Source organism: Littorina saxatilis, linkage group LG1 (genome assembly GCF_037325665.1).
Source record: "Littorina saxatilis isolate snail1 linkage group LG1, US_GU_Lsax_2.0, whole genome shotgun sequence".
NCBI lineage: Eukaryota > Metazoa > Mollusca > Gastropoda > Littorinimorpha > Littorinidae > Littorina > Littorina saxatilis.
The window spans coordinates 24,491,993-24,516,992 of record NC_090245.1 but is presented as its reverse complement, the minus strand read 5'-3'; the positions used below and the strand labels follow the sequence as shown (position 1 = coordinate 24,516,992).

The following is a 25,000-nucleotide window of genomic DNA, read 5'->3' as shown; positions in this document are numbered from 1 at the left end:
TCTGAAAATTGTAAAAAAAAATAAAAATTTATAAAACGATCCAAATTTACGTTTATCTTATTCTCCATCATTTGCTGATTCCAAAAACATATAAATATGTTATATTCGGATTAAAAACAAGCTCTGAAAATTAAATATATAAAAATTATTATCAAAATTAAATTGTCCAAATCAATTTAAAAACACTTTCATCTTATTCCTTGTCGGTTCCTGATTCCAGAAACAACAACCATTTGTCGAGGATAGCGTAGGCACCCGGTCTGCTCCCCGCCTAAAAAAGGCCAGTGCCGTTCCGTCTTCGAGGGACTGCGTGGGTTTCATTTCGGAGTTTTCCTTCTCCTAGACGAGTTTCCTTCCATGGATGATGAGCCTCCTCTACCCTCGTTTTGAATTCAGAGTGGTCTTCTCTTAGGATAGCTGCCTGCCAGGGTTGACGAGCCTATCCTGCCCGGCTATTTGACCCATAGCTGGAGGTTGGTTCGTGGGCACCTGGGCGTTTCCACACACCGGTGGGCCCGCATGCCGCACGTCTAGGGGCCAACCTCCTCCGAGTCCTTGTAGTCTAGCCTGGGGCCTTGCGGTACCCAGTTTACGCCTGTCGCCGCGATGGAGGCACTACATAGGGCTTGTTGTGGAGAGGTTATTGTACTGGCAGGAGAGACTGACGCATTCTGCTCTCTTTTCGCATTGTCCTAAAAAGGACAGACGGTGCTAGCCAGCGGTGAGGGCTGAAAGCGAGAAGTGACAAGCACAAGACACTTCGCCAACACACTAGACACGTCACACAACCGTTTGGCAGGCGATTCCAGAAACATATAGATATGATATGTTTGAATTAAAAACACGCTCAGAAAGTTAAAACAAAGAGAGGTACAGAAAAGCGTGCTATCCTTCTTAGCGCAACTACTACCCCGCTCTTCTTGTCAATTTCACTGCCTTTGCCATGAGCGGTGGACTGACGATGCTACGAGTATACGGTCTTGCTGAAAAATGGCATTGCGTTCAGTTTCATTCTGTGAGTTCGACAGCTACTTGACTAAATATTGTATTTTCGCCTTACGCGACTTGTTTCTTCGTTTCTTTCTGCCAAAACTTTTTAGATTGGTGTAAAAGGTTCGTCTTCAGGCGGAAAGAACCTTTATGGAACTGTTTTCGATAAAGAACATTTTAATTCACATGAATAGGCTTGCCTAACGTTAACTACGCTATATATTGAATTTACCAAGCCAAAGGATGAAAAGCAATGTGCTTTTCACGTTGTTTGTTGTTTTTATGCACCGACTGTGACCAGATTCTAGATACTACTTTCATGCATCCATCCATTCTGATAATCATCGGTCCACGCTATCGCTCTGTCTCTCTGACAGGATGAATAATTACAACGCGCATTAAAGGAAAATCTATATCAAAACAAGAATACAGAGTTATCTCCCATATGTTTTTCGCTGATGTTTCTGACGAAAGACGAATATATTATTTAGACTTATATTACATTGTTTATAAACAATCAGCAATGTTGCTAAATAAATCATTATTTACGTAAACAATGAATTATTTACGTAAACAATGAATTGTTTAGCCAACACATTTTCCATTATTTAGGGGTTTCTAGGATTCGCTTCTGAACTAAGTTTTATGTCTTTCAGTGATTGTTTGTTTTCGCATTCAGTTATTTTCGTACGGCATAATATAAGAAGAGGCGTCCAACAAGGCGATAGCCTCTCACCATATTTGTATTTAATATGTTCCGAGATACTATCATTAATGTTACGTAATAATTCTGTGATAAAAGGATTGAAATTGAATAACGAGGAAGTGTTATTGTCTCAATTTGTGGACGATACAACTCTTTATTTGGATGGCAGTAAGGAATCGTTTGTTGAATGTGTTAAAACTTTACAGAAATTTTCTAAATTTTCCGGATTAAAGATAAACAATGAAAAAACTCAAATTGTCTGGATTGGAAGAAAGCGAAATTCAGAAGAAAGATATATGAGGGATATGAACTTCTGTTGGGACCCTGGGATTTTTAAAGTATTGGGAGTCAAATTTTCGACAAACACCGGCAACATTCTGGAAATTAATTATGAAGGAAAATTAAAAGAGATTAAAAGAATTTTAAACGATTGGAGCAGAAAACAGTTAACACCATTCGGTAGAATTATAATTTTGAAAACTTTGGTCCTTTCAAAATTGGTCTATTTATTAACTGTATTGCCAGACCCACCCGAAGACTTTTTACGAGAAGTGAATGCAGCCTTTTATTCCTTCCTGTGGAATGGTAAACCTGCAAAGATTCGGCGTAATGTCGTTTGCAGACCCTACTGCAATGGTGGTCTGAATATGATTGACATTTACACTTTTGTGGCATCAGTAAAGATAAATTGGATTCGCAGATTAAAGATGTTTGAATTTGATATAAAAAAGCTTATTTATGATATGATACCTGGAATGAAAGACATATTTAAAGTGGGTGCCGAGTATGTAAATGTGTTAATGAAACGATGTGGTAACAGTTTTTGGAAGGATGTTTTGAAACATTATAAGAAATGCTGTTCCTTAAGCGAGGTAATTAATGTGAATGATTTTGTTTCCGAATGTATACATTACAATTTGAACATTATACGAGACCACGGTACAATAGTAAATAAGGAATGGATTGAAAATGATGTAGTGTTTGTCCATCAGTTCAATCAATCAATCAATATGAGGCTTATATCGCACGTATTCCGTGGGTACAGTTCTAAGCGCAGGGATTTATTTTTAATTTTTTTATTTTTTTTTATTTTATGCAATTTATATCGCGCACATATTCAAGGCGCAGGGATTTATTTATACCGTGTGAGATGGAATTTTTTTTACACAATACATCACGCATTCACATCGGCCAGCAGATCGCAGCCATTTCGGCGCATATCCTACTTTTCACGGCCTATTATTCCAAGTCACACAGTTGCTACATTTAAATGGAAATTTCTTTACCTTTGAAGAATTTAGGTTAAATTTTCCTTTTGTTCAAACTAATTTTTTATTCTATGAGGGAGTGATTAAGTCCTTACGAAAATATCAGAGAAAAGTAAAAATTGATTCGTTGAATGGTTTTCAGATTAGGGATTATAAACCCTGGCAGATTATTTGTAGAGGCAAACAGGCAATTAAAGAAGTCTTTTTGAAATCAAAATTTGATGATAACCCTGCAGGCATGAACAGATGGAATATGTATTTTTACAACCTGAACTGGAAACAGATTTTTGATAAGTGTTTTAAAACAACTAAGGACACACAGTTAAGATGGTTCCAGACCAGATTGCTTCACCGCATTCTTGGTGTTGCTAGCCGGTTATTTGTTCAAAAGATTCTTGACAGTCCCCTTTGTGCCTTTTGTAAAATTGAAAATGAAACAATTTCCCATATATTTTGGTACTGCCCGCTTAGTCGGAAATTTTGGACTGATTTGGAAGATTTGTTAAACAGAAGTGGTATTTACCGCGCAAATGTTCTTTTTACAGAAGAATTTATTTTGTTTGGGTGTATGAACAATGTTAAGGTAGATGTGGTTTTGGATTTTATCATTTTGTTTGCAAAGTTTTATATTTATAAGAGTAAGTTACAAGAGACAAGGCCACTGTTAGAAATATTTTTAAGAAATTTGAGATACAGATTTGAAATAGAAAAATATTCCAGTTTCAATTCTGGTAACATTACCAAATTTGTAGAATTATGGTCCCCATATGAAGAGTTGGTTAGGTAGTACGCTAGGTTGTGCAGAGATGTGATGATTTGCGTATATATATGTGTTTTTGCTTTGATTTTTTTGTTTTTTTTTGTTTTTTTTGTTTTGTTTGACGGTATTATTAACTGACTGTATTATTATTAAGCAGGTAATACGTCCATAATGTCAAGTATTGTAATCTGCATGTTATGTTAAGCTCCGGCCTTACTTGTAGGCGAACGGTATGTTATATGTCCGTCTGTCTGTTATGTCCTAATGTTGTATATATATATATATATATGTCTTGTATACTTGCCATTTACATATTTATTATAAATGTTGATGGATGAATGATGATACATTGTAGACGGATGCATGTTATTGATTAAAAGCCCCACAATGATGTGCTTGGCAAAAAATAAAAAATAAAAAAACAAAAAAAAAAAAAACGTCTGCTTCAGCGAGCGCGGAAACCAAACGGTTGATTATCACGTGACACTTTTGCCATATTTAGAGTTGTTTGCACAGTAAATACAGCCGCGAAAAATAGCTCGCTTGAAACTGTCTTACATATCAATTCCTTTGTAAATTAAAATTTACACGAAACCATGAAAAATCATTATCGACGAACGCGAATCTACTTATATCCATAACACATTACGAAAAGATCTAAATATTTAAAAAATCGATTTCCTCGCCAGACAAGGAAAACAAAGGCATCCTGTCAGGGATAGAATGAGCCGAACTCATTTTGACCTGAGTTCAGGATGCCTGTCATTAAAAAAACAAAAACAAAAACAAAAAAACGCACACACACACAAAACCCAACAACAAACACATCGATTTGAATATATGTTTTCGCCACGTTGGCTACTGGAGGATCAACTCTGGACGGACAATTACTCACGCACGCAACGTTTAGATCAGTCGAGTACATTCTATGCAATCTGTTGAGTTTGCAGGTAAGGTTGGGGATGGGGTTTTGGCACGCACACACACAGACACACACACACAAAGACGCGCTTGCCAACGCGTGCACAAATACACACAAACGCACGCGCGCGCACAAACCCACACTAACACCCATCCCCACAGCAACCACCCACCCACACGTACACACACACAAACAACATACATATGCGCTCTGCGACTTCTACCGTTCCTCCCTCAGTATTCAAAATGGCAAATGTCAAATGGCCGAGCAAGACGCTGAACATGTATTGCCTGATCACATTTTTATTTTCGATGGGACAGGTCTTTTCATGGTGAAAATCAGAATAGCCTGTTGGAAGTGGACGTATAAAGAAACAATCAGGAACGGTCCGGCGTTGCGCTTTTCAAAAGAATATTAAGTGGAGTCGAGATGGTGAAACGAAAGCCACAAAAAAAAAACTAAGTCGCGTAAGGCGAAATAAAAACATACAGTCAGTGTGTCGAACTCTCAGAATGAAACTGAAGGCACTGCATTTGTTCGGGGCGGGGATGTAGCTCAGTCGGTAGCGCGCTGGATTTGTATCCAGTTGGCCGCTGTCAGCGTGAGTTCGTCCCCACGTTCGGCGAGAGATTTAGTTCTCAGAGTCAACTTTGTGTGCAGACTCTCCTCGGTGTCCGAACACCCCCGTGTGTACACGCAAGCACAAGACCAAGTGCGCACGAAAAAGATCCTGTAATCCATGTCAGAGTTCGGTGGGTTATAGAAACACGAAAATACCCAGCATGCTTCCTCCGAAAGCGGCGTATGGCTGCCTAAATGGCGGGGTAAAATTAAAACGGTCATACACGTAAAAGCCGTGGGAGTTTCAGCCCATGAACGAACAAACAAACAAAAAACAAGAAGGGCAAAGCCCATACGACTCACATGCTTGACCTTGACCTTTACATGACCTTGACCTTCAGGGTCAAGTTCAAATAACTAAACCTAGCAATGACATCATACACTAAGAACTGCTTTACACATTTTTCCTACCAAAATACATGTGACCTTGACCCAAGGTCAAGGTCACCCAAGGTCATGCAACACAAAGCTGTTAATTCAAGACATCGGAAGTACAATGGTGCTTATTGGCTCTTTCTACCATGAGATATGGTCACTTTTAGTGGTTCACTACCTTATTTTGGTCACATTTCATAAGGGTCAAAGTGACCTGGACCTTGATCATATGTGACCAAATGTGTCTCATGATGAAAGCATAACATGTGCCCCACATAATTTTTAAGTTTGAAACAGTTATCTTCCATAGTTCAGGGTCAAGGTCACTTCAAAATATGTATACAATCCAACTTTGAAGAGCTCCTGTGACCTTGACCTTGAAGCAAGGTAAACCAAACTGGTATGAAAAGATGGGGCTTACTTTGCCCTATATATCATATATAGGTGAGGTATTGAATCTCAAAATCTTCAGAGAAAATGGGAAAAATGTGAAAAATAGCTGTTTTTAGGCAACATTTATGGTCCCTGCGACCTTGACCTTGAAGCAAGGTCAAGATGCTATGAATGTTTTTTGGGGCCTTGTCATCATACACCATCTTGCCAAATTTGGTACTGATAGACTGAATAGTGTCCAAGAAATATCCAACGTTAAAGTTTTCCGGACGGACGTCCGGACGGACGGACGGACGACTCGGGTGAGTACATAGACTCACTTTTGCTTCGCATGTGAGTCAAAAACTGCATTTGTTCACCAAGACAACAAATTTTCTTCTATCCCCGCAACAAGGAAATCGCTCACTTTTCACGTGCAAAACGAAGTGAAATTGACAAGCCAGTATAGTGGGGCTCGTATGTTGCAGACGCACTCATAAATCATTCACATCTTGCAACAAACATCATACTTTGTGGTATTGTTCCTTATAATTATTTAAGGGATTTCAGATACAGAGCCACTTCAGAAATCGTTTTTTTTGTCTTTGATAGGGAATAAAAGGCTGCATTTACAGCAGACGAAATTCGTACCAAAAGCGCTCAGCAGTAAATATTCCCAACTCAGCAAATGTAAAATTCAATGGTTTACCATGCACCAGAAGTTGTCTGCTGATAACACATGCATGACATAAATACTCTTATGGGTATTTTTGTGTTCTGGTATTTAATTTGATCGTTTTTAGAATTTTATATATCCGCAGCATGAAAATTCAAGATGGCGGCCTCCGCAACATTGCGTGTTTTGATTTGAGCGAAAACAACGTTTCTGACGGTAAGTTTTCAAGAATACGCATCCATTCACCAATGTCACATCATTTTACTGTTTAATTCTCCCCTGGGGTCTGTTATTCATCGGGTGAAGCGCTGAAATGCAGAGACTTTGTTTAATCTTGCAATAGCTCATCACTGCTGGATTGTGATGCTGATAGATCTAGATCTATCTGTTGATTACAAGTAAGGAAATCATGATCGCCACGCTGGTGATTTTAAACAGATTAAACGAACTTTGAATAAAAGGCGAGGAGAAAGAGATTGTTCATGGTATGATAAATGATTAGTCCTGCCTACGTTAAGGACTTCCATAAGGTGGGGAGGGGTAGAGTCAAAAACTGAGTGAGGGTAGGCCAGATAGTAGGATCAGAGACATAGATAGAATCTCTGTATGTATGTCTCTGGTAGGATGACCAGCTGGAGATAAAGCACTCCACTCCCCATGTCTTTACAGTGTTGTGATCAAACTTTCAAAGACGGTAGGTATTAACAGACAAAAGCATACAGTGTATGCTAATCAAATGAGATAAGTGGTTTTGAAAAATGAAGAGGTACCGCTCTTTGAGTTTTACAATTTTGGTTTGTTGTTTGTTTCTCATCCTTTTGCTTATTTTAAGTTGACCGTGCATTGGTGTGAATTTTATTTTTACAGGATATATACAAGAGTTACACCACATGCCGGTTCCTGGGAACAAGCGTTCTGCATTTATTCCGGTGCCACAGAAGGGAGCCGATTTCACTAGTACTACTGTATCAAGGTTTGTTACCTAATACATCTTAACAGTAAGATTTTTTTATTTGTATTAATTGGAACATGTTTGCACATCATTTGTAAGCGACCTCTGTGAATTTGATGGGTTTAACGTACGAACCCTCACTATGGTCAACATTCTGTTAGCGACTGTTTGAAGCGAATAAATGTAGCGGTCAGAAAGATTCCAGAATCAGTTGGGTCACTGGAAACTGTGTTTGTTTGTTTTTTAACCTGAAACAGTAAGAATTATACAAATTCATGAAATACAATTTTCTTTCATTTTGGTCTGTTGTGTGAAGACTTGCTAACCCGGCTTTGACCGACTCTCTGAGATAGTATACATTATTCAAATACATTCAAATAAAAATGTCACTTTTCATCTTTTGTGTGAAGGGTACCACAGGCTGATTTCCTGCACCATGGATGTAGAGGAGGCCAGACAGTCTGCTTCTCATTCCAGCTGTGTTGCGTTTTTTTCTGCTCGTGAAGTGTATCGCCACATTGCCAAAGCCATTGGCCAAGAGAAGTCACCCTGTCTGCCCATTTTGCATAGCCTTACAGGCTGTGACACTATGTCGTTCTTCAATGGTATTGGGGAATCAGAAGGCTTGGGAAGTATGGCAAGCATTTGAAGACGTCACTCAAACTTTCTTCAGGTTGTCTGCTCCTCTTTGTAAGCTGAGTACCACTGACAGGGCAGCACAAGAGCTTTTTGGTGTACATTTGTAGGACAAAACCAGCAACGTACTGGGTGTAAACAGTGCTAGACGGTACCTCTTCAGTAAAAAGAGCTGCCAAATTGACCATAATCCCCTTACAAGTGAGGTGCTGCTGCAGGACATGAGATTGAGAAGAGCCATCTACCTATTAGACTTCCAAACTCTGTGGGCTGGCAGTTCAAGGCTGGAAAGTGGGAGTCATTCTGGACGAGCTTTCAAGAGGTATCCAGCGTGTGCCGAGAACTCATGAGGTGTGCCTGCAAGAAGAGCTGTACAACAAAACGCTGCAAATGCTGCTAAGAAGGACTGCAGAGCACAGCTCTCTGCAAATGTGCTTGCATGCCTGTGAAAACTGTCAGCATCTAAACTGTGCAAAAATATTATTGCACCCATTTTCATACCTCAACTCAAACTTTTATTCCTGTGTCATTTTATTCAAACTGTCTATGCCATTAAAGGCTCGCATCTTCGCTATCTGGCACATTTTTTTTTAACATCATCATTTACGCCGTCAAAATAAGGATACCCTTGACGTGACAAAGAGATGTGACAAAAACTTCGGGTACCTTTTAAAAAGCTGACGACAATTCCTGAGGCACAACTGGGTCACTGTTGTATACGAAGAGAAAGTCAACTTGATTATCCATCCAGAACAGGTTGTTTTATTTCGCCATCTTGCATATTTCTAGTGTTGTGCCATTGTACCTACTGATGTATGTGTCGATCTCACGGATGAGATGTTTATGTGTCAAATTTGAGGGATACCGAAGTCAACTAAAATCCATGTATTTTAGCAATGACCAAGTGGGTTGCGTTGAAACTTTCAGGAATGTGTGTCTACGCACGAGGCGTAGTTCAACCGTTTGAGTACACTTTCAAATCTTCACGAAATAATATTTTAAAAACTGCCACAGGTTTGTTGACTTACATCCCACATATTTTTGACTTCGCATGTATATATGACAGATGGTTGTTTCAAGTACTGCCAAAGTTTCTTTTGAGTATAGACACTTGCCGGAATGTGCTAGTTGTGTAAACACATGAGAACAAACAACGTTTTCGAAATACAGCGATTATGAATTTTAGTCGACTTTTGAGTTGATACATTACATTTTTATCAGTTTTATTTTGGGGGTACTGTACCCTTATTTGGGCGGCGGTCAAATAACCCATGTAAAGGCCACCTTTTATCTTAAAAGTGTTCCAGTTAGCCAAGTTGAGTGCCCTTAATAGCATACATTGAATATAACAGCACAGGAATGAATGTTTTCGTTTTGGTATGAAAATTGGTGCAATATATTTATTTTTGCACAGTTTAGGTAATCCACAAATTCTTCAACCCTGCCACCCACACCGTCCAATCATTCTCTGCACCAACAATACATGTATTGTTTTGTTTAAAAATGTGTTTGTGTTAGTTTCTATTGCAAGAGAATGTCTTGTAGCATCAAAAATGCCGAAATACCCTTTTATTGGCGGCCATTTTGAAAATTGTAAAAAAACTACTGATTTCTTAATTTTTTCACGGTGGCTCTGTATCAGGTTTTGTTAAGCAAAAGCAAATGTCCATTTACGCCAAATTTGCTGTTAATGACATGAAGTGAAATATGCCTAACATACCCAACCGTTTACACTGGCGGCCATTTTGAAAAATTGTTTAAAAACTACCCATTTTTTTATTTTTCGCGATGGCTCTGTATCAGGTTTTGTTAAGCACATAAAACTCTTCATATTTGCTTAATTTGGTGTTTGTTGCATGATTTGAATGATTTTGCAACATAGGAGCCCCACTAGTACAGCACAGTAGCGTATTGCGCTAAGCAGGAAAGCACGCCTTTCTGTATTCTTTTTAACTTTCTGAGCTTGTTTTCAATACAAACATATTATATACAATTACATATGGTTTTGAAATCAGGAAATGATAAAGAATAAGATAAAATCATTTTTGGATCGATTTCCGACATTAAAATCGTAGTACCTAACTAACCTATTTACGTTAATTGTGATCACATTTTTAGTGTCAACATGACATATGTAGATATTTTTAGATTCAGAATTCGATTCTTTCTTTCTTTATTTGGTGTTTAACGTCGTTTTCAACCACGAAGGTTATATCGCGACGGGGAAAGGGGGGAGATGGGATAGAGCCACTTGTCAATTGTTTCTTGTTCACAAAAGCACTAATAAAAAATTTGCTCCAGGGGCTTGCAACGTAGTACAATATATGACCTTACTGGGAGAATGCAAGTTTCCAGTGCAAAGGACTTAACATTTCTTACATACTGCTTGACTAAAATCTTTACAAAAATTGACTATATTCTATACAAGAAACACTTAACAAGGGTAAAAAGAGAAACAGAATCCGTTAGTCGCCTCTTACGACATGCTGGGGAGCATCGGGTAAATTCTTCCCCCTAACCCGCGGGGGGTCAGAATTCGATGAAGAATACAATGCAATCAAATTTAAATCTGTTCGCGAAAATTCGATTTAGTGAAAACTTTAATGAGCAAACTCATTAATTGATTTTAAGCTTCCGAGCTGCAATTGAATACCATAGTCCGGACTTAGTCAAAGATTGCTTGACTCAAATTTCAACAAATTTGGTTGAAAAAAGAGAGCGTGACAGTGCTGCCTCAACTTTCACAAAAAGCCGGGTATGAGGTCATCAAAGACAGCCGCCTCCAAAAGGAGCTGCTGGAGTTGTGCTTCGTAAGCGCAAAACACATCGCGCCACACCTCTCCTCAAAAAGCTCCATTGGATTCCCGTTGAAGCCAGGGTGGAGTACACAATTGCATGTGTCTCTTTTAGGCACCCTTCCCCCATACCTATCCTCAGTACTGAACATCTACGCACCCTCTCGCACTCTCAGGTCCATCTCTGAAAAGCTCCTCAAAGTACCAACATTTAAACTGGAAACGCACGGAAAGAAATTCTTCAAGTATCAAGCCCCTTGTGTTTGGTTTCACTGCCCGCTGACTTCCGCAGTTGCTCTTCCCTGTCACAGTTCAAATCAAAACTAAAACACACCTTTTCCGCAAACATTTACCATAAAATATACTTTCAAGCCTGGTCCGTTCCTGATGGTGATTTTTGCCCCATGATATGTACTGTACATAGTTTTTCACGTATGTTTTGCGCGCGCGCGCGCGCGCGTGAGTGCACATGTTTGTGATAATGTATTATTGTGCAATGTGTATTATATAGTGCGTGTGTGTGTCCGCGCGTGTGTTTGTGATGTTTTATTGTGCAATGTGTTATCCATTGATATGTGTGTGATTGCACTGTAAAGAATGTTATGTTGTTGTTATTATTGTATTTTCTTCCAATGGTTGTGCAGCGCTTTGAGCAGTAGGGTTAAACCCTGGATACATGCGCTTTATTAATAGTATGCATTATTATTATTATTATTATTATCCCCCTTCGTGTGTTCACGCAAGCAAAAGACTAATTGCGCACGAAAAGATCCTGGAATCCATGTCAGAGTTCAGTGGGTTATAGAAAAACGAAAATACCCAGCATGCTTCCCCCGAAAGCGGCGTGTGGCTGCCTGAATGACGGGGTAAAAACGGCCATATGCGTAAAAACCCACTCGTGCAAAAACATGAGTGAACGTGGGAGTTTCAGCCCATGAACGAACAAGAAGAATAAGAATATTCAGAGATAAGTTAGGGAGAGGAGGTGCCTACAAGAGATGAGAAAAAAGCCCCTCACCCTCTGAGAGTTTTGGCGAGGCGAGCCAGCTGGGTCAGCTCGGAACGCTCCTGGCGCGTGACTCTCTCGTGCAGGTAGTCAAGCAGCGCGTCCATCTCGCTCTCGCTGACGTCACCGCACGCGCGCACGCGGAAAGCCAGGTCGCTGAAATTGACGATAACGCCGCTCTTCCGGGCACCTGAAATCAGAAATATATAAAACAATGAGAATCTGAAGTCTACTCTTTGCTGGTGTGATACATTTTAGAACGGGGTCTTTTTTTGTGCAAGTTCAAGTTGTGCTAAGGCAAGGGATAACATCAATAGGGCGCACCGAGCTACCTTCTAAGATACAAAATGACACTTGGGAGAAACAGATTTTGTCACAAAAACACTACTGAAGAAATAACTAGGATACTACTGTGGGCGGGGATATAGCTCAGTTGGTAGCGCGCTGGATTTGTATTCAGTTGGCCGCTGTCAGCGTGAGTTCGATCCCAGGTTCGGCGGAAATTTATTTCACAGAGTCAACTTTGTGTGCAGACTCTCTTCGGTGTCCGAACCTCCCCCCGTGTACACTACATTGGGTGTGCACGTTAAAGATCCCACGATTGACAAAAGAGTCTTTCCTGGCAAAATTGCTTAGGCACAGTTAATAATTGTCTACCTATACCCGTGTGACTTGGAATAATAGGCCGTGAAAGGTAAATATGCGCCGAAATGGCTGCAATCTACTGGCCGTATAAAAATTTCATCTCACACGGCATCACTGCAGAGCGCCTAGAACTGTACCCACGGAATATGCGCGATATAAGACTCATTGATTGATTGATTGATTGATATGTGAATTAATCAACAATCAAATAAACATACCCGAAGAGGACTCAGAAACACAAAAAACATAAACACGATTACTTTACTGGGAAACTGAATAAAACACCCTTTGTACCCACTTTTGAAACTAAATTTTAAGCATGAAACACAAACAAATATGAAATCGAACGTGTGAAAGGGATAATTCATGACTTAAACGGTGTTACATCCAAGGTAAGATATCCTTTTAACCAAGGTAAAAATATGTCCGACCCTTAACTTAACTTAATTTTGAAATGTGGTGCTTCTACTACCCCACACCCATTTTGACAATATAACATGCTTTTACTCTACCCCTTAAAAAAGTAAACCACAGTGACTTGACATTTAAAAAAAAGTTTTTTTGAGTAAGCTAGTTTCATATTTTCATCTTTATAAATGGTGTCGATCTGTTTTCTTCGGGATACGTCAGTTGGGCGAGTGAGCCGCAAGATAAGTTTTGTTTAAGCTGCTGCGCTTGCTCATTTATTTGCTTAAATATGACTTTACAGTAAATGTGTACAGTATACGGTAGTACGTAACAACAGCCAACCAATCATCTAGCAACACGCCAGTCCACTCATCCAACCGACGGTAATATAACAAACTAACAAAATCATCCCACTTTTACCAGCTCTACCCCCCCCCCCCCCCCCGCCATCCTTTCTAAAGCCCTATCTGTCAAAGCAGTTAAGGTCATACTACAACATGTTCCATGGTCCTCTTGAAGGTGACCGTGCAGAGTTTTGCTGGCAAGGACGTTCTTGACGCACTGAACAACACGGAGAGTTCGGAGAGGCCCCTCTGGACTACAGTGTATCTGACCATCAACACAGCAGTGGTCAGCGCAATCCCCCGGGTGGACAATCCTCTTTGATTCAAGACGGCAGCTGCCACATCTCTGACGGTAAACCCCTCTAGCTGGTTCGAGAGATTTGACCGCCGATTTGGATAAGCCAGGGATTCGTATGAAAGCATCAAAGGACCGCTTCTGCTGCTCGTGAGTGTCATTAGGGGCCATCGCACTTATTTGTTTGTGTTGTTGTTCTTTTTAAAAATTTTAAATTTTTACTTTAACCGCTTCAGGCACAGTACCGATAAGTAAAATCTCGCATCATTAAAATTAATAAAACGAGCAGCTTATTTCCTTGTTCTCAGTACTACATTACTCTATTGATGTATACGTACCTGTTTTCTCTAGAAAAAGTTTGTTTTCTAGTGAGCTAAGCTCTAAACGACTGACACAAATAAAATGCAACCATTTCGTTAGTGTGGTTATTAATATTTAGAGCTGTCTTTCAAGCCCCCCCCCCCCCCCCCAAGTAAGACAATAGTGAATACGTATTAGCACGAACATGCCCACCAAAGACTGATTACTTTGCCCTCACCAATTGAAAGCTAGGGAACCTGCACAGGGTACTTGTGAACCATTAGTGCAATACGTCGCGTCAAAGCCACGGTAAGGGCCAGCAACGTGTGGCCACACTGATGCTTGCCAATGGAGATGTTATGGAAATCAGTCAGCTAGCACGTTGCTTGATCCGTGCCAATAAACTTGTTGTCTTTCCATCTCAAAGACAGGCCGGTCAAAGTACCAGCCGTGGGTTCAGCTGACCCTGATCCTAATACCGTGTGGTCAGTTGGCCTTATTGCTGCCGGGAGTCTGCTGCATGATGTTCGTTTAGTTATTGTCTTGACGGGAGAGAAGCACTTTGCACATGCGGCAGTAATATTATTGTAATCCCTGCTCGAAACAACTAGACCCCCCCTCCTCCTCCTCTTCCGCCCGCAACCACCGCACACAAAGTACATTACGATTCAACCGAAGAGAGAGAGAGAGAGAGAGAGAGAGAGAGAGAGAGAGAGAGAGAGAGAGAGAGAGAGAGAGACAGAGACAGAGACAGAGACAGAGACAGAGAGACAGAGAGAGAACTCAGAACTCAGAAAGTTTATTGTTTAGGCCAACTGACCCGTTACAACCGGTACATGTATCAAACATCTCTCTCTCTCTCTCTCTCTCTCTCTCTCTCTCTCTCTCTCTCTCTCTCTCTCTCTCTCTCTCTCTCTCTCCCTCCCACTCTCACACACATACACACTCTGACTTTCACTCATTCTCTCACAAACACACACACACACACACACACACACACACACACACACACACACACACACGCACAATACATACATGTATGGGTATGTACAGGGGATGGCTGGTGCCTCATCAAATACATCCTTAACTACAACATACATCAAAGGACACAGAGAGAGAGAAACAGAGAGAGACAGAGCGAGACAAAGAGAGAGAGAGAGAGAGAGAGAGAGAGAGAGAGAGAGAGAGGGGGATAGAGAGAGAGTTAGAGAGAGAGCGAGAGAGAGAGAGACAGACAGAGAGAGAGAGAGAGACAGAGAGAGAGAGAGAGAGAGAGAGAGAGAGAGAGAGAGCACAAAAAACCCCACAATAAGTCTGATGTTTTGAAGCAGTCACCATCCGCTACTCGCGACAGCCAATGTCCAAAACGGTATTTCCTTACAAGTCGATCCTGGCTCTCGCAAAACCCGGCCAATCTGTCACGCTAGCATGACAAACCAATACTAAAACTCATTGGTCAATGATTATATCAGTTCTGTGATCAAGCGGTAGGCATGACAGTTGACGATTTTAGTATGTTAATAGAAATAACCCACACAAACCCACGAAGAAACCCAAAAGGGAGAAAAGAAAAAGAAACAAGTAGCGTGAATCGATACAAAAACATTTAGTCAAGCTGTCGGCATCAAAGCTACAGATTAACAACAAAAAACAGTAATCGCCGAGACCATATTAAGATAGTCTCGACTAACCACACCGAAAAACCGGGCGAGACGGGTCACGCTCGTCTCCGCGTAGTGCGCGAACGCAGTACTTACTTCAACCTATTTTCTGTAATTCTGAGCACATTGTTATAGTAAACATGACATATGTATTATGTTTTTGAAACCAGCAGAAAGTGAGGAATACGATGCAATCATTTTCAAATCTGTTAGTGAAAATTCGATTTTTATGACAACTTTAATGAGTAAACTAAATAATTAATTTTTACGCTGCGGAGCTGGAATTCAATCCCATAGTCCGGATTTCGTCGAAGATTGCTTGACCAAAGTTTCAATCAATTTAATTAAAAAAAATGAGGGCGTGACATTGCGGCCTCAACTTTCACAAAAAGCCGGATATGACGTCATCAAAGACATTTATCGAAAAAGTGAAAAATAACGTCCGGGGATATCATACCCAGGAACTCTAATGTGAAATTTCATGAAAATCGGTCGAGTAGTTTTATCTGAATCGTTCTACACACACACGCGCACATACATACATACATACATACACACACACATACACCACGATCCTCATCTCGATTCCCCGTCTATGTTAAAACATTTAGTCAAAATTTGACAAAATGTAATAACGAAGACAAGCGGACAGCCACATGCGGGTCCACGTGGTAGCCCAGAGATAAGAAAGACAGGTTTCCTTTTAATTTATCCAAATTAATGCTATCCGCACTTCCTGATCATCGTCTTCCTGTCATTTTCGTACATAATAATTATTACCGTCATAAACGATCTCTCCCATCATCTGTCTCCTGTCATTCCTTTTACGGGGTTTTCCAACCTCGTGTTCACAGAATATTTACAGAAGACGATCACGCAAAATCACCATCCTCACAATCAGTCTAGTCTAAGCGCATAGTTAGTTTGTTTGTTTGTTTAACGCCCAGCCGACCACGAAGGGCCATATCAGGGCGGTGCTGCTTTGACATATAACGTGCGCCACACACAAGACAGAAGTCGCAGCACAGGCTTCATGTCTCACCCAGTCACATTATTCTGACACCGGACCAACCAGTCCTAGCACTAACCCCATAATGCCAGACGCCAGGCGGAGCAGCCACTAGATTGCCAATTTTAAAGTCTTAGGTGTGACCCGGCCGGGCTTCGAACCCACGACCTCCCGATCACGGGGCGGACGCCTTACCACTAGGCCAACCGTGCCGGTCGCATAGTTAGTAAACAACTAAGATCAGTCATTGTTCGATTAAAAACAATGCAAGGGAATCTCCTTAAATGTGCCCTGTACACTCAGAACATTAGAGGACGATGATCACGCAACTCCTGCAAAATACGTATCAGCGAACAGTTCCTAAATCAAACTAACAGTAGTCATCATTGTAAACGGTGTAAAGAAACCATCTCAAATGAACAGATTTTTTTAGCTCTAGCCTATCAAATGTCTATCGACAAAGCCTTCTGTCCTACCAAATCATATCAGCGGGAAAGTGAATGCTTCTTCGTCCTCCGTGAATGCGAAAGGACCTCACTATTTACAGAACAACTTCTCACACAAGACCTTCACGCGCGATTTTTATTTTGTCTTACTTACTTCTTTCTGGGCTACGTACCATGTTGACACACACATGCCTTTCCATTGGCATTAGTCTTTCTTAATCATTTCTTTCTGGGCAACCACGCGCACACACGTTTCTCTCAACAGGTCTTTCTTAATCATTTCTTTCTGGTCTACCAGACAAAAACAAAATTGTGTTTACTGTCATAGCCTTGCCGTTTACAATTTCGTTTAAGGGCGGGAATTTAAATATCTGTTCTGCAATTGCCATTCGTCAGGATAAAAATCTGGCAAAATTGGGCAAAGAAGCTGATGAAACAGAGCAAGAAAGCATACTGATCGATAAAACCGCCTTACACATTTGCACGCACAGACTATTTCACATAAATTGAGGCCTTAAAGCGAGTCATTATCATAACTAGAAAATGGTAATCGACACCCATATTAGCAAGATGGTGGTGGAAAAGGAAGCCGCATCACGCGAGGTTGCACGCGCAATGGCAATAAACGGGTATATTAAAGAAAGGGGGGGGGGTAGAGATCGAGAGAGAGAGAGAGAGAGAGAGAGAGAGAGAGAGAGAGAGAGAGAGAGAGAGAGAGAGAGAGAGAGAGAGAGAGAGAGAGAGAGAGAGAGAGAGAGAGAGAGAGAGAGAGAGAGAGAGAGAGAGAGAGAGAGGGAGTTTCTGGCGTTTAATTTAACCTTTCTTGTTTTTGTAAACAAAATAAGACTTTAAAGTACAACATGAAATTGCTTTTCATCAGGTTTTTTTTTTTTAATGATTTCATCAACACAATTCGTATTTCATAGAAGACCGGCATATTTTAGTTTTTCTTTTATTTGATATTATCCTACCTGTCTGATACGACCAGCTCTTTTCATTGTAAATGTTTCAACCAACACTTTTGATACTACAAAGGATTGGTCAGACACAGCCCTGCTCGATTTCATATGTGAAGAATTTTGTTTCATGATGGGTAATAGCTCAGAAAGAACGTTTGCTGATTTGGGGATATTATTCGTTCTTTGCATTCTTTGATTTGTTAACATGGTGGTGGGTTGTGTGTGTGTGTGTGTGTGTGTGTGTGTGTGTGTGTGTGTGTGTGTGTGTGCGTGCGTGGGTGCGTGTGTGTGTGTGTGTGTGTGTGTGTGTGTGTGTGCGTGCCTGTGTGCGTGCAAGCATGCATGCAACATTGATACGCGCACGTGTGCATGACTCGCACATCGCCAGGAGTATATTGGCCAAACTCGCCATTACCGCAGCACACAAGTATTTCTTTTACCTGACGGTCCCACAGTCCACTGCAAGGCCTTGAGCTCTCGCTTGACGGGTCCGGAGTCCCAGCCCATGGAATCACTGAGGTCCACCACGGGGAACTCCAGGCTGTTCTTGGTGCTGAAGCTCTCCCCTCGCAGCTTCTGTCTGGCGATGGCCACCGCCACTGGGGGGCACTGCACGTGGAGAGGGACAGAGAGATTCGGTTCAGATTCATTACAAAGGGATGAAGGCTTAAGGCTAAGCCCAATTTGCCAACCTGTCCATCATAGATATAGAAAGTGTCATTTTTCTTATCTAAAATAAAGTGCAAAGAGCCAAAAAAAGAGAGAGAGAGAGAGAGAAACTGAATGATACTTAGACGTTACACGTTGAGTCTCGGTGGATATTAACAATATGGGTCGAAGTAAGCGGATCATGAAAAATACGAGCTTTTTCGTGACCGCGAAATGCGACCCATATTTTAAATATTCACTGAGACTCACCGTGTAACCTATTTATTCCACCTTTTGAAAGTTTAAAAAACACACACAAAAAACCCCGGTGTTTTTGTGCCAAAGTTTAATCAAATCCTAATCTCCACGTCAGTCAACCTGAGCAAGTGAGTGATTACAATGCGCGGCAGGACAATACAGTCAAAATAATTCGATTCTGTTAACTTTTCACAGCAGTTACGTACTTACGTTCGGAATAAACCCAAGCACATACACTGTTATTCTGCTGTTGTGGTAAAGGCAGATACTTGTTTTCTTTTGGTTCATATTTTGATATCGCTTCGGATTTTTTTTCCTGTCACTATTGCGTCGCAGACGAACTTTTACCATGTTTTCAAAAGTCAAATACTGTAAAAAGTTCAGTTTTCTGAGGCAAAATAGTGTGTAAAACCGCTTCATTGTTTTATTGAATATGATGGAGAATCTTACCCGGGATGAGTGTTTTGTTTGCGTGTATTCAGTTTGCGAATGAAACATTGTTTTATAATCGACCGATGGATTGCAGTCCGTTTGTCGAAATCGCAAGGTGTAGACATCCGGAAGGGAACAACTCTACCCAAAGTATGAGTGTTGCGGGTATTAAAACACTGGAACGTAGGAGGATAGATTTCGATTCAGAAAACAACCAAACTCAAGGACTTTATACTGATTTACATATTTGTTCAAGCGTGTAGTTATTAGTCAAAATGGGTTATGTATGTGTGGTTTGCACCAAGAGATGTCCGTCATGTACATTTGAGCGTTCAGTAAAACGACTTAAAAGTAGTCCTCATGGCATAAACTGTGTAGGCTTATCCCATGAGCTATCGAGGATTCGGGCTGGTTGCTAGGTGAAGATCGTTCGGTTGCTGGATGATTATGGCGAATAAACACCCCTACTAGTTTACAGATGGAATGGTGCTATAAATACATGATAATCCTCAGAGAGATTAAAAGGGCGGATACTCAAAATAAAAAGAATGAAACTGAAGAAGGAGACATGATGAAAAGGGGATGCTCTGATGCAAAGAATGAATGCTCTGCATGGTATGAGTGTCATGTGAGAGAGAACCACAACAAGAAATTCCTCCGAGGTAGGAAAAACACCCCCGTCCTTAGCACGAACATGATTTAGGGGCCATAATGCCATTCCTGATCATATCATGTCGAGTCCCATACTTGTCGACGACGCCCTAGGTACCACATCACAAACAGAACTGTGCAATACACAGGTGTTTTCTACAGACACACTCAAACACACACACACACAGAGAAGCCGTATATATATTTATTCCCCCCTCTGCTTCTTTACCTCTGTAAACTTGTAGGGGTAGTTATTTTTCGATAATGACCCAGCAACCAAACAAATAACGACCCAGCAACAGCCTGAATCCTCGATAGTGCAATGGGTTGAGAGGTTGTTCTGTTTCGGTACTACTTTTTGCGACTGAAAAGTTCCGAACGCTCTAATGTACGAAGTATACATCTCTGGAGCAAACAATACAAACATACCGCATTTAAATTAACAACTACAGGCCTGAACACATGAATCTCCATATAAAATCCATGAGTTCGGTTGTTTTCTGAATCTCATCTGCCGTGCCGTCAAGCCGTTCATCACAAGCAATTTCCCAAGGCAAGTAACTCATACTTTGTCTAGCGACAAGAGTAGTTCCCCTTCTTTTCACTCAGTTCCTTCGACAACAGACTGCAATCCGACGGTCAGTTTTCAACAATATTTCATTTAATAAACAGATCACACGCAACCAAATGCACACATCTCATCAATTTAAACAACATAAAGGGGTTTCATACACTATTTTCCCCAGAAAACTGAACTTCATACAGTTTTTAACGTTGGAACACGGGTGCAAAAGTTCGTCTGCTAGTCCCATTTGACGAAAAAACATTATCCTGAGCGATACCAAAACATATACAGAACACACAATATCTGCCTTAGCCGCCACAGCAGAATAACAGCATATCTGTGTACTTGATTTTAGCCCAAAATAGGAAAACTGACAAGAAGTGTTAACAGAATGGAATGATTTGCACGGAACTATACAACCGCGCATTAATCGATCGCCTGCGCAGGTTGACTGGTTGAGAGAATAGGATTCGATCAAACTTTCGCAAAAAAACTCCTCTTTTCTTTGAATAACTGAAGAAAGGAGGAATAAAGAGGTTACACACCTCGTCTCAGTGATTATAAAAAATAATGGTCTCAGTTCGCGGTCATGAAAAAGCTCGCTAAAGCTCGCATTTTTCATGATCCGCTAACTTCGACCATTATTTTTGATAATCACTGAGACTCGGCATGTAACCTCTACATATCTATATCTATTGTATAAATATATAGAGATAGATGAGAGTGTATTTTTCGCGTGGCTATAAATTGATTCGACCTTTGGACTTTTACAGTGAGGATAATTTACGGGTCCAATTTACCTTCTGGACACTGCGGTGACCTTCTAAAAATAGTAACAGAACGCCGGGAATATCCGAAGATGCCCCCTCATACTATAGTCCACCAATAACTCCCTAACCGTGTGTTTGACTGGTCCCAATTTTTGTAAGGACCGTCTCAGGAATGTATAGAACCTGTTCACCAAGTTTGGTGACGATCGGTCCGTTCATTCTTGAGATCTACTTGCGAACACAAACAAACACACAAACAAACAAACAAACAAACAAACACACAAACAAACAAACAAACACATCGACCGAAACCTATACACATCCCTATACCGGGGGTGTAACAACAGATTGTGACAAGACTTCGCCACAGAATGAATGCCCTGCATGGTATGAGTGTCATGCGAGAGAGAACCACAACAACAGATTGTGACAAGACTTCGCCACAGAATGAATGCTCTGCATGGTATGAGTGTCATGCGAGAGAGAACCACAACAACAGATTGTGACAAGACTTCGCCACAGAATGAATGCTCTGCATGGAATGAGTGTCATGTGAGAGAGAACCACAACAACAGATTGTGACAAGACTTCGCCACAGAATGAATGCTCTGCATGGTATGAGTGTCATGTGACAGTGAGAGAGAACCACAACAACAGATTGTGACAAGACTTCGCCACAGAATGAATGCTCTGCATGGTATGAGTGTCATGTGAGAGAGAACCACAACAACAGATTGTGACAAGACTTCGCCACAGAATGAATGCTCTGCATGGTATGAGTGTCATGTGAGAGAGAACCACAACAACAGATTGTGACAAGACTTCGCCACAGAACGGAAGAAAACACACGCCCGCACATGCGGACCGGTACTGCATGACCATCACAACCCGAGAGGGAATAGACAAACGAAACACATACGCGCTCACATGCATTGTCAGCCTGCGAATGGCCTCAGCACCAGACGATCTAAAGAAAGGAGGAACAGGAATACACCGCAAAGCTGACCCACAAGGATCTAACGGCGAAGAGAGAGAGAGAGAGAGAGAGAGAGAGAGAGAGAGAGAGAGAGAGAGAGAGAGAGAGAGAGAGAGAGAGAGAGAGAGAGGCTATTTATTGCATGCATCTATAGTTGTCCAGCAGATATAAATAAAATAAAAACAAAGATTCCTTCATGATCCTGCTCTACACGCGGATAAAGTTGGCTGAACAAGCCTTATTCCCCTGGCTGTAGACAGGGCAGGACGTGAATGAGAAATCTCCGATCTTAAAAAAAGAAAGAAAAATAAAGAAGGGCGGATGCTTGGAAACCTTTGTTTTAAATGTTCTACCCAAATAAAAAAACAAGTCGCGTAAGGCGAAATTACTACACTTAGTCAAGCTGTGGAACTCACAGAATGAAACTGAACGTAGTCCGCCGCTAGTGCAAAAGGCAGTGAAAGTGACGAGCCTGTTTGGCGCGGCAGCGGTTGCGCTGTGCTTCATAGCACGCTTTACTGTACCTCTCTTCGTTTTAACTTTCTGAGCGTGTTTTTAATCCAAACATATCATATCTATATGTTTTTGGAATCAGGAACCGACAAGGAATAAGATGAAATAGTTTTTGAAACGATTTCGGAAATTTAATTTTAATCATAATTTTTATATTTTTAATTTTCAGAGAATAAGATGAACGTAAATTTGGATCGTTTTATAATTTTTTTTTTATTTTTTACAATTTTCAGATTTTTAATGACCAAAGTCATTAATTAATTTTTAAGCCACCAAACTGAAATGCAATACCGAAGTCCGGCCTTCGTCGAAGATTGCTTGGCCAAAATTTCAATCAATTTGATTGAAAAATGAGTGTGTGACAGTGCTAGTGCTGCCTCAACATTTACAAAAAGCCGGATATGACGTCATCAAAGACATTTATCGAAAAAAAGAAAAAAAACGTCCGTGGATATCATTCCCAGGAACTCTCATGTCAAATTTCATAAAAATCGGTCCAGTAGTTTAGTCTGAATCGCTCTACACACACACACACACACACACACACACACACGCACACACACACACACACACACACACACACACACACACACACACATACACCACGACCCTCGTCTCGATTCCCCCTCTATGTTAAAACATTTAGTCAAAACTTGACTAAATGTAAAAATAAAAAAATAAAAACATACAAATCAATAAACAAGCCCAAAGAACGAAGTAATCTAGGGCAGCAAAACGTTCAAAGAAAAAAAAGTAACAAAAGAACTAGTTTGTAAAGAGAAATAATTAACCCAAACTTGTGACTTTTCCAATTAAGTCTTGAAATAAAATAACAGACCTTTTCATGTGGCTCGAAATACAAAAAATACAACAACAAAAAACAAAAACCAACAACAAAAAACACCCGTTCAACATATATGATATTTTTGGTTTTTTTGTTCCGGCCGAGTTTAGTTAGAAGCTACAATATTGGTGTAAGACACGTCATTCTGGGGTGAGATGCCTGATGGGGACGCTGGGATTTTCAGCAGGGCGTACGTGCAGGAGTTTATTAACTAACAATACATCGACCTTGCATCATATTTCTCTTCGTCGGAAGTCTCGTAATCCCGGGGAAGGGATACAGGGACGCCTTGCATCATCACCTAGGTCATCACATTTTATATTCCGGGCCAAAAAGGAATTCTATTAATACTGTTTTGTAACTCAGCAAGACAGGCAACTTGCTCACAAACCGAAAAGCGCTGCAGTCAACCTAGTTTTGCATCAGGGGATTTTCGACGAAACATCCTCGAAGGAGTAATAACAAATCGTAAAAAGAAAATAATAGGGCTTTGATTGCCAGTGATAGTCTTGAAGCGTCTGTGCAGTGTCATATTTCCCAAAAGCACGTTGGCAAATGTATCTTATTTGCAGCCAGACTGGATCGAATCACACACGAACATTGCAATACGTCTCATTCTTAGTATATGACCTTCATTTTCGCACACTGTGTGTGCAGGTAGGTACGGAGTACTCCAGGCAGGTAGGTACGGAATACTTTGAAGGTCAAATGAAGGGCGTCTGAAGGACGAGGAAATTTGTTGAAGTATTTTACCCAAGGTAATTTTCTGAATGAATAGTTGAAGTTCATTTTCTTGCAATTAAATGTAAGTAAAATAAAAGTATTGATTTTAGGAGTAAAGAGTGATATTTTGTTGTTCCTAAAAAGTAAGAATAAGAGATTAGGAATTTGAACTTGTGGAAACAGTCAAATATCTGGGTGTTGTAATTGATAACAAGTTGGCTTTAAGTGATCATGTTCATGATGTTTATAAGAAAGCTCAGCAGAGATGTGTCCTTCCAAGGAAGCTAAAATACTTTAATGAAAATGAAAATGTTATGAAACTTCTTTTAGCACAGTTTAATTGAAAGAATTCTTGTTTTTGACATGGTATGGAACCAACAATAACTGCACCGCACTGTTGGGACGGCCAGCAAACGTGTTGGACAACCCCAAAGACAGATGACCAGTCTCTATCAGGAAGCCATGGAGCAAAAA

General features: G+C 40.6%; 1 protein-coding gene across 1 annotated transcript in view; it reads right to left on the bottom strand.

Annotated features, from left to right (window-relative positions):
* Positions 1-25,000, bottom strand: part of LOC138965476 (ATP-dependent DNA helicase Q4-like) — a 430,431-nt gene that overhangs the window by 100,722 nt on the left and 304,709 nt on the right. Inside the window, exons 19-20 of the mRNA XM_070337643.1 lie at positions 18,587-18,755; positions 12,092-12,269 (exon numbers count right to left, since the gene is read on the bottom strand). Coding sequence (XP_070193744.1) covers positions 12,092-12,269; positions 18,587-18,755 — 347 coding nt within the window. The remainder of the gene's footprint in view (positions 1-12,091; positions 12,270-18,586; positions 18,756-25,000) is intronic.